Source organism: Falco peregrinus, chromosome 7, assembly GCF_023634155.1.
Source record: "Falco peregrinus isolate bFalPer1 chromosome 7, bFalPer1.pri, whole genome shotgun sequence".
Taxonomy (NCBI): domain Eukaryota; kingdom Metazoa; phylum Chordata; class Aves; order Falconiformes; family Falconidae; genus Falco; species Falco peregrinus.
Genome location: NC_073727.1, coordinates 72,262,817 through 72,272,938, shown reverse-complemented (window position 1 = coordinate 72,272,938; position 10,122 = coordinate 72,262,817). Strand labels below are relative to the sequence as shown.

The 10,122-nt window shown below is 37.5% G+C and overlaps 1 protein-coding gene across 2 annotated transcripts in view; it reads right to left on the bottom strand.

Annotated features, from left to right (window-relative positions):
• Nucleotides 1-2,125: 2,125 nt before the first annotated feature.
• The window catches only part of MCPH1 (microcephalin 1), a 135,482-nt gene continuing 127,485 nt past the window's right edge, over nucleotides 2,126-10,122 (bottom strand). Inside the window, exons 14-15 of one of the 2 annotated variants that reach the window (XM_055810354.1) lie at nucleotides 7,910-8,147; nucleotides 2,126-5,895 (exon numbers count right to left, since the gene is read on the bottom strand). In XM_055810354.1, coding sequence (XP_055666329.1) covers nucleotides 5,840-5,895; nucleotides 7,910-8,147 — 294 coding nt within the window. In that variant the 3' untranslated portion in view covers nucleotides 2,126-5,839. Of the gene's footprint in view, nucleotides 8,148-10,122 lie in introns of both variants that reach the window. The other variant, XM_055810353.1, reaches the window with a different exon arrangement.

The following is a 10,122-nucleotide window of genomic DNA, read 5'->3' as shown; positions in this document are numbered from 1 at the left end:
AGGAAGGTTTTGGTTGATGAACTGGAAGAATGAAACAAGGGGCGGGAAACGAGGGGAATGAAATAGGAAAGATGACAAAGAACTGCACAAATAATCTTCGGAAAGGAGTTTGGTGGATAAGAGGAACTGATATTGCAAGTGTTGACTGAGGGAAGGTTAACAGCAGTCAAGATGAAAACTAATTCTGGGCTTGGGCAGCAGTTCCGGCAGAGAGGGAAGGATACATCTTGAAGTTTCTGTTAGACAGACAATGTTTTATGAACTTGATTGACATAAGACTAAGGAATCTGTAGGCACTATATAAGAAATAGTTATTTCTGAAGACTAGGAAAGAGGAAAAGATGATGCCCAGTCACTGTGTATTATGAAAGGTGTGCTGCTTCTTGATGAATGAAGGGATTTTTCTTGTTTCTGTTCATCAGAAGACAGTACTTTACTGCCTAGTAGCAAGGTCCTTATCAAGGAAATTTTTTCCATCTTTGACAAGGCTATTTCATCCTTACTTACACCACGCTCCAGGCTGCATGCTTTTGATTTTTGTGTGTAAACATCCTGCATTGTAATTTAGACATGAGATAATGTCTGTAACAGTTTTCAATTGTAAAGCTATCTCCTCCTGCAATTTTTAAAGTATATTTATTTAATTATCCAATGTTTTGAACTATTAGGGTCTTAAGAGAGACCTATGTACTGCAGAAAGTAACCACTTACAAAAGACTTTCCAGGTTTCAGCTTCAGCTGCTTTGCCTGTTACCAAAAGATTGTGTCACAGCAATAATATTGTGAAACCACCTTCCTTTGCACACTCCTCCCTAAAGACCTAGTTTTCTTTTTCTTAAAAGCCTTACATAGTTCCATAAAATCGGTCATGAAGAAGGAAAAAGCAAACCCCAAGCAAACCCCAAACCTGCCTGGACTGGTAGTATCAATCCTTTCCCCGCCTCACATGTAGCTGCACTTTTTTTTTTTAGTATCGAAGAACAACATGAAAGACATTGTGGGCACTGATAAATCCCCTTGGGAAATAAACCTGCCAGGGTGGTTCTGTCTGTAGTGATAGTTGGTGCTTTCCAGACAACAGAAGCAACTAGGCAAACAAGACAAGCTGGCACGGAAAAGTCGTAGGAAGGTTCAGCTAGCATGACCTCGTGATTCCCAGGGGCGAGGAAGGGGTGGGCATGTCGGCAGGCTGGGAGAGGTTTGCATTCAGCACTATGCCACAAATCACCCTCTGAAGGATGCTGACTCAGGCGGTTCAAAGAAAGTTGCAGTCCTGCACCATACCTGGCTGCTACCTATCAACACCTCAGCCCTGCACAGGAGTTTGAGCCACTCCTGGGTGCTTAAAGGGTTGCTTAACATCTGTATCAACAGAAGAAAAACTGCTTTGCTAGCTCCCAGCAAAAGCTCATAGCAAGCACTTGTGCTGATAACCTCAACACCAGCTGTTATTTATTTACTACTGGCAGTTTTAAACTACCTTATTGTCAGCTGCTGTATGATGCTGTAGTAAAGGTGATGCTGTTCCAGAGCCCACTATTTGGTTGTATCAAGCAAAGAGCTCATTCTGAAATACAGCAATAAAAGGAGATCAGAAATAAAAGGAGATGGGAGGTAAAGCTGCTTAATGCAGTAGGACTACATCTATTTGGTTTTCTGTTATTAGATGTGTCATTAAAGAAGTTCAGACTGCTGGCACAAACACAGGCTTCTTTATGCTTTTCAGTTTTCAGTCTGAGCAAATACTCACTTTTTTTTCCCAGGGTTGTATGGCATTCTTGAGCACAAAATTAGTTTAATCAGCTTTCTAGACATTGTTTCTGGGATACCTCCATTTTTTGCTCTAGAGGTATTAGAAACATAGCTCCACATAGCTACAGTTCCTGCTCAGAAATACTAATTTAAAGCACCTTTGCCTTACCATCCCTTAGCTGATTATAGTTTTCACCAAAAAAATGCATGTGTGCTAGCAGCTTCCCAGTGCTGTGTGTGCTGATAACACTTTACCACATAATGCAGTCATGCCTAAATTACATTCTATACAGATCAATTAAGATAACACAAGTTTATTATAGTGGAATTATAAACACAAAAAATCAAGTGATGCAATACTTTTTACCAGTTATTTTTATTTAAAAAGTAACAATCTCCAAAAAGTTGCCTATAGTTGAGTCAGGAGAATATCCAGAAATATAAAACCAGCTCAAGAAATCTATAGTTTAAAAATTCAATACCAGGTGGCTGATATACTAGAATCACTGTAAAGTTTTAGAGGCTTTTTACTCACTAGGTGTACACACCCCAAATGCAGCTGCAATCCAAAAGTGATTACAAAAGCAGAGAAAGGGCAAAAAAAGAGATTCACGCACTTACAAGTTTCTGGCAGTCTTGCTTTCCAACACATCCTTAGCCAATCTCACATTATTAGTCACTATACAGAAATTATTTGGGATCCCATTTTATTTTTAAGGATATACCCCTTGAAGAGGACACCAATTCTGCCACCATTCTGACACAGCTTAAGCAACATATTCTCCAAGGTCATGCTTGCATTTGTCCTCAGTATTTCTGCATTTGCTAATGTGAATCCCCAGTAAATTATGCAGAGGGTGGTAAAACCTCTTCTTATCTCTGGGAGAGGAAAGAGGGGAAGGATATTGGTGGTCTGGGCATCCGAGCGATATCACCTATACTGCTGATGCAAGTAAAATGAGTTAAAATAGGATGTGCACTGGGAGTTAAATGGCTTTTGAAAAGTAACTCAGCTAATGTGAATCTAAGGAAGGAATGATACTTATTTGGGGATCTCAATTTATTTTGGTTTAAACAGATCCCTAATCAAATGAAGCTAATTTAGAAAGATCATGCTAATGTGATTTTGTTAGAGGTAGCCTTTAGCAGGGGTGCAGGAGCAGTCTGAAAAGGAGAGACAGCAGCTAAGGTAAGTAATTTTTACAAATGAGTGGCAAAAATATTTACGCAGGATAAAAAAGGTAAGGTTAAGACAATCTCTCCTCCACAAAAAAAAGATTAAGAGAAAAAAAGGAATTAATAAAAAACGTAGATTCCTGATAAGGTGAGCAAAGTACTGTTTTGCAGAGGAGAGAGCACGCGGCTCTGCTGTTCTGTGGCAGAACACCTGTGAAGCGCTGTATGTTGCAAAGATCTTAGCGCTGATTGACTTGAAACTACCCACGAATCACTGATGCTTCATGTTGCTGAGTGTTCTGCATTTTCTTCTGAGTGTTCCTGTCCTTAGGACCTTCGTATCAAGTACAAGTGTTTTTTTGGTTGGCACATTTCTTCCGACAAATGAATCATTTGATGACTTTTCATCCTTCTCCCCCTGGTGCTGGTTTACTGAGGGGATGACCAGAGCTGGCGCCTTTTCCTGTTGAGGTCTTGGGTAGAAAGGTGCCTTCCAACTTCCGAGCCGAGGGGGCTGAGAACCTGCACTAGGGTACGTAGGTCAGAAGCTGTTCATGTGAAAGACTCCAGGCTATAAACCTGAAATAGTATTTCTTTTTTGCTGCCTGTATAACATGCTAGGCTTTGGATTTCGTTTTAACCTCTCCTGTATTCACTATGTACTATTACAAAGCAACAGGCAGTACGGATGGACAGCGCTCCTATTGCCCTTAATCTCAGACCAAAATTAGGCATTTAATTTCCTGCTGGCTGTATCTACCTGTGTATTATAAATTTTGCAAGAACAGCCGATAGACAGGGATTTCTATCAAACCATATAATTTCAGATGAAATTACCTAAACTGACAGATTCTTTTGTCTGAAACATTTTAATTTAGAAAAACGTATATTAGACTTTTCATTTTCAAGTCTGTTACACGTGTGACTAATAAAGACCAACAAGTTGATCCAAGATTTTGCAATTTTAATAGCTGAGATTAATTTTAAGAAGCTTTATGAGAAAGCTGATTTGGAGTCTTATATTATATAAATCAATAATGACAGATTTTTATGGGTAGTACGCTTAGGAAATGACTACAAAAGAAACTAGGAGGCTGTAATATTCAAAGTTAAGAAATATAAGGCAAATAAATTACTCTGTTATCTACTGAGAAGCATATGTTCACATGTCACAACCTATTTAAGTATTTATATTTTAGTCCATACTACTTGGAAACCAGTTTCTTAATAAAAGGGCTCATGAGGTTAAGGATGAAGAGTGATACCATGTTACCAGTGCTCTGCAGTAAATAGGTAAATAATTTCAATTATAAACTGTACAATTTGTAGATAGACCTGATTACCAACTTTTCTACAAACATAAAAATTTTTGTATCAAACATACTTTTTCTAGCCAAGAAGCTGTTAAAAATGTGCATGTCAGAAAACTAAGCAAGGAAAAGACCTCAGTAAATTATATTTTCTAATTAATATACTAAAACCAGGTATATAGCACTTAGATATTGAGAATGAGATCTTAAGCTTTTGAGTCACAGGTGCTCATATTTCTGAAAATAAGCTCAGTTAATTTTCCATAAAATAACCATAACTTGGAGCTTTTCCATTAAGTACGTTTAACATTTTACAGAGCAACTATACAAATGCAATGCATGCCTGAAACAAGCCTGCCACCCAGATATTGCTGAACTTGTTTTGAGGAAAAGATTTGTATAAACCTCAAGTTTACAGAAATAGTACATCCAAATCCCTAAAAGCCCAAGAGTTAGAACAATGCAACAGAACGGCAATATTTATAAACCATTGTACCTTGATTGTGCCATAATATTAACTTGAAGTCATTATTTTTAGTAGAGTTTCCATTGCCTTACACTGACACTACTCTGAGGGGAGCACTGAGTTTGAAAGGTGTGAGTTACGTGCTGCCACTAAGTTACATGATAATATGTTAATCTCTATGAGGATGACACATCATTTTGATGGACCTTGCAGATATTTAAAGTAGGTTGTACATTTATAGATGAACAAGTGTTACACAACATACTTTACATACAAATCTTACTTGGTACCTGCTAAAAACAAAACCAGAGGTTGAAGAGGAATTTAACATTGAAGACATTTGCATACATTTTTCAAGCATACCTAAAGGATTTAATTAGATGTTTCATTTTCAACAGATTTTACCACTTAAGTGATGTGCTGTCTTAATTCATTTGAGTCAGAATCAGTAACTGTTTATGGTATCAGCCTAGATGTAAGGTAGACACGGACTGAAATTCAATTAAAGGCATTGAAATAAATACCTTAACTATGCATCTGAGCATAATTACTGAGCTTCAATTACCTTTGAAAACCCAATTTAGAAGTGCAAGTTTACACCAGGAGATGAGTTGAGCATGATGGACAACCTTATCCTTTTACCAAAGAAACGTAATTAGCAATGGTCATGAAGATGTGGCAACATGGGCCTTCAGCTGCCCTCCAAGACAGGATCCCTGCATCTGCACTGGTATCACAGCTCCTGCTGGCTACACCAGATCTAGCTCAGGCACCCTCAGCCACACTGAATCCACATCTTTTAATTGCACTGCAACACAATCAACTTTGCTTAGAGACTAGAAAATATTTTTCCATCTCTTCCCAGTGAATAATTCAATCAACTTTTAGGTCCAAAGGTCTTCACCAAATAAATAAAACCAAGATGACTTTTATTAGGGAAATGCATTATTAAAAAAGCTTTAAGATTTCACAAGGTGAACACTTGTACAAATAATAAAAATGTAGAAAACATTTCCCTGTATTTATAAATATCTAACTTGCATTTTCTTCAAAATTTTGTTCGCAGCTTATTTTTTTTTGTTGACTCCAAACTAGGCTTGTTGCCTTACAACCATATGGAAGCTCCTGAGTTATCTCACAGCTGAAAAATGTAGTTTTCTGTGGGACATATTGTATGCTGAGTGATTGAATCTACAAGAAATAGAAAACCAGGATTATTTAAGATAAAATGTAAAAGAAACAGATTATAAAGCAACAATATACTTCAGAGCATTTTCTGGTATAAAACAGAATTGGTGAAGCTGAGAACCCAGAGAAAGAGACAATACATGCAGTCAAATGATATTACCGCAAGCACTTACCGTTTACATAGGTTTAACAAAGGTGCTGTAGTGTCTGCCTATATGCTTTTTATTGTGGTCAGCTTTGAGAAAATTAATTGGCAGCTGGTATTAGCAGCAGAAAGCAGCCACAAACCAACTGGGTTGCAACAGTGAATTGTCAAAGAACAGACAAAATTTCAGATCTGGTTTGATTTATTTGATTATGATGGCAATTTATAGGTGACACTGTTCATACTGTTACATAAAGAGTTGCTGAGAAAGGGGCTGAGCTTCAAAGGCCTGTATCCTTCCTTTAAAGTACCATATAGAAATACTTCTTTTTCTCTGAGTTTTGATGATAAAATCCTTCATTTTAATATTAATCAGTAAAATTACCTGGAGCTTGCTTAACTGTGCCTCATGAGCAGGACATAACAATCAGAAAAGGCACCATCAGACTGCAAAAGAGAACTGAGAAATTTGTAAAGGGCACCAAGAATTCAAAGTCCTTTTTCATTAGCAGCCAGATACACAAGATACAGGCTGTGCGTGGCCTGTCCAGCTGCAGGTACCTCATGAGATGCTGGAGCTGGGTTGAGGCAGAACTCGGTGAGACCAGTAAAAGAGTGGGACGTGCCACATAAGTTGCATACCACTTTAGATCATTACCTTTGTCCATCTGGAATTTATGACTGGAGTACTACTATGTGAGCCTTTTGTGTTTCATTTACTACCTCATATTTTACGTCTTGCACAAACCTCTCTTTTCCTCATCTGGTTACATTTTTTGGGCCACACTTGCTCTTTCAGTCTTCTTTGAAGCCACAGAAAGGCACAATAACAGTGCTGCCTTCTTACGCCCCTCTCTCAAATCCTCACATTTTATCTTATACTTTAAGAAAGTATCAAACAGCCGTTGCATTTAGATGAGTATTTCTCCTTTATGGCTCACTTTTCCTTTCTTTAGTAGTATTTTCTTTCAGGTTTTAAGTTGTTATGATCTGATAGCATTAATGGTCAAGAGATTAGGACTTGCTTGGCTAGTCCCATGTAATATCAATTCATGTAGTACATTTATTGCTGGAGTTTGGGTGAGACACTATCGAGAGGAGTTTGACATAGCGTGTGCTGAAAATGTAATCTTTCTACTTCCAGCATGTAAAAGGTCCCTTTTTGAAAAACATCCTTATCTTGTCTGAAAGAGAGACTGAGTGTCAGCCTGGAAGCTGTGAATCCTACATGGATTATCAAAAGCTTTTCTCTGAGGGTGTGGACATTGCAGTTTTACGTCTGATTCCCTGCAGACAGGTAACTGTTAGCACGGTGGTGTCCATAATGGAAAGGCAATGGACTAACAACCCTTAGAAAATTAACAGCAGATTTTAAAAAGAAACTTTTCACAAGTGAAATAGTGACTGCAGAAAACTGACTTTCAGACATAAGATAAATAATATAATTCAGGACAGATTATCAGAGGGCGCCAAGTACCATATTTCAGTACTGGTGTGCCAGTTTATACCAGTTAAAAATCTTCCTCACTACATCTAAAATTGAAACGCTATTTAGAAAAGAAATTATTCTATGGGGATTTCCCCACAATTTAGTTTGCTCTTAAATGAAACAATCATAAAAAAGATAAATTTGAAAATCTTTGCATGAAATTTGTCCTTGGTAAAATTACAATGGTGAGTACCAGGACCACCATGAAGCACTCTCAGTTGTAAGAGAAAGCCTTCACCATGGAGATAACCTTCCTGAAAACCTAACCGTAGCAGTCTGTTCCATTTTCTTCTCTCCATAACCTCAGTTTAGTGAACTATTTACAGTCAATTTTTAATACATATTACACAATATTTTATATGACTTGAAATTCAGTGTCTTACCTAATACCCATTTTTCTGATAAACATTTTATTTCCCGGTACTTCTTTCCTGTATTTTGTCCTATACAGATTTTTGCCTGATGTAAGGCTTTGCATGTTTTCCCTCCTGACAGCTGTATAAGTTCAATTAGCTTTTTGCAGGGTGGCTGACTGGTAGGAGACACAAACATGACAGGCTGATTGGAAAAGACATTCTGTTGGTATTTTCCTCTTGATAAGTGACGCTGAAGTCTGCAGATCTGTGTTTGAGGAAACAAGGAAATTAATTAACCAATATGTTGCATTTCTACCCAAAGTAAAACAAATCCTTGTATTCTTTAATTCAGAAAAGAAGAATTATAGTATATGAGTATGAACTTGACTTTTTCAGGTGTATCAGAAACTCTTGGGTAAACTATAAAAACAGTTTGCTGTACTTGACCAATATAATTCCCAAACCAGAACTGAGACTATTTTGTTATAGCTCAGATGGTTTATCTACAAAACTTCTCAAAGCACGTGACAATATTATTTTTCACCTCTATTACATTTATAACACTGGCCATCACACCGATATATTAAAGGGTATTATAAATAATTATAGACTTGCAGCACAAATACAAACTGTGAAAGCCTTCACAATAAATAGTGTTCATCAGTTTGTATTGGGGAGCTTTACAAATGTATCTAATTCAGAGTTTAAACTGCTTTAGAACCTCTTCTTTCCCTCCTGTGCTTCACAGACACAAACTGCATTTTCTCGCAGATGTATGAAGTGACACAAATACATCAGAAGTCAGAGCAAAGCATTTCATAGAAACCCTTTTGTCTCCACAAAAACATAAAAATAAATCCTGTGTGAAGGCTGTGCAGCCTGTAGCACTGCATCACTATAATAAAAACCTGTGTGATCTATATGAGGCAAATTTTCTTCTCCGTATATAACAGGCAGGACAGTGGTTCAGCACTTAAAGCCACGTCCTTTAGCTATAATGTGCATAAAAGTAGTGCATACAAGTGTACGCATCAAAATATGCAATACAAAGTTTTAACACTAAAATAATAAAAAACCCCAACTGATCTTCTGTTTCTTAGAGCGAGGTTGCTATTGACCTGCCAAATTCATGTATGTAACAAGTCTGATTCCGTATCTCTTGTAAAAGTTTGGAAAATTTATAATGAGACCGGAGTTAACAGTAAGATGAGAACAAGAATAAATGTTTCATATTACAGATGATCAACATGAGCACATTCCATAAAGGAAAGGTCGCTCGGTATATATCTGGTTTATATGAGACGTCTGAATGTGAAACTGTAGTCAGTGAGGAGGAACAGGGGAAGAAATCGCTTGCTGAGTGGATTCTTTCCTCCAGTCCTGCCACAAACCTGCTGTGAAACCATAGGCACTTAAGAATTTAATACAATAATATATGTGCTTGGCAGATGTGCAGCCAAAGTAAGAGTCTTCCCCTGGTTTACAGGGCTTTCTAAAACCAAACAGTTCCACAGCATGTTCACAGATCCCTAGATAAAGTGAACTGCCTTAGCACTTCTGATCAATTAGCTAAATGAAGCACCTGAAAAGTGTGAAGCCCACGCTGACATGACACTTCATAGCTCTGATTCTGTGCCCCTGCCCTCTGCTATTATTGGACAAGTCAATCGCAATCTGAATTTTGATATCTCCTCCATCAATAAATAATTCACCTTTCTCTGACAGTTAATTCCATGGCTGCTCTCCTGAGAATAAAATGAAGTTGACTCTTTGTGTTCTGAATTTGGCAAGTTATAAAGACAGTGACTGTTATGGATGAAGCAGGCCAAAAAGACTCAAGCACAATCTAAGAAATACCCTTTATTTTCTATTCTTCTGTGAATTTAGGTTTATGAATGACAGAGTACCTAATCCTGTCTCACGGAAGTCAAAACAGCTGCTAAATAATTTTGTTGATCACAGTATCAAAGCAGAGCTATATTGCAGGTTTTGGAGGACCCAAACTCATTAAATATATTTTATGTCCCTTCTTGTACTTAAGTTGGCACCTGATACTTTACACATGCAGAAGATCTGGTTTTGGACTCAGCAGAATACTCCCTACCTCCACCTGAGCAGAATTCTCTTCTATGAATATCTGTCTGCTGGGCATCTTGATGTCATGAAAACCAGAAAACTAATCATTGCACAGTTTTAATATATGGTATCAGATTTGGAATTTTCTAAGAGTCCCACTTGCT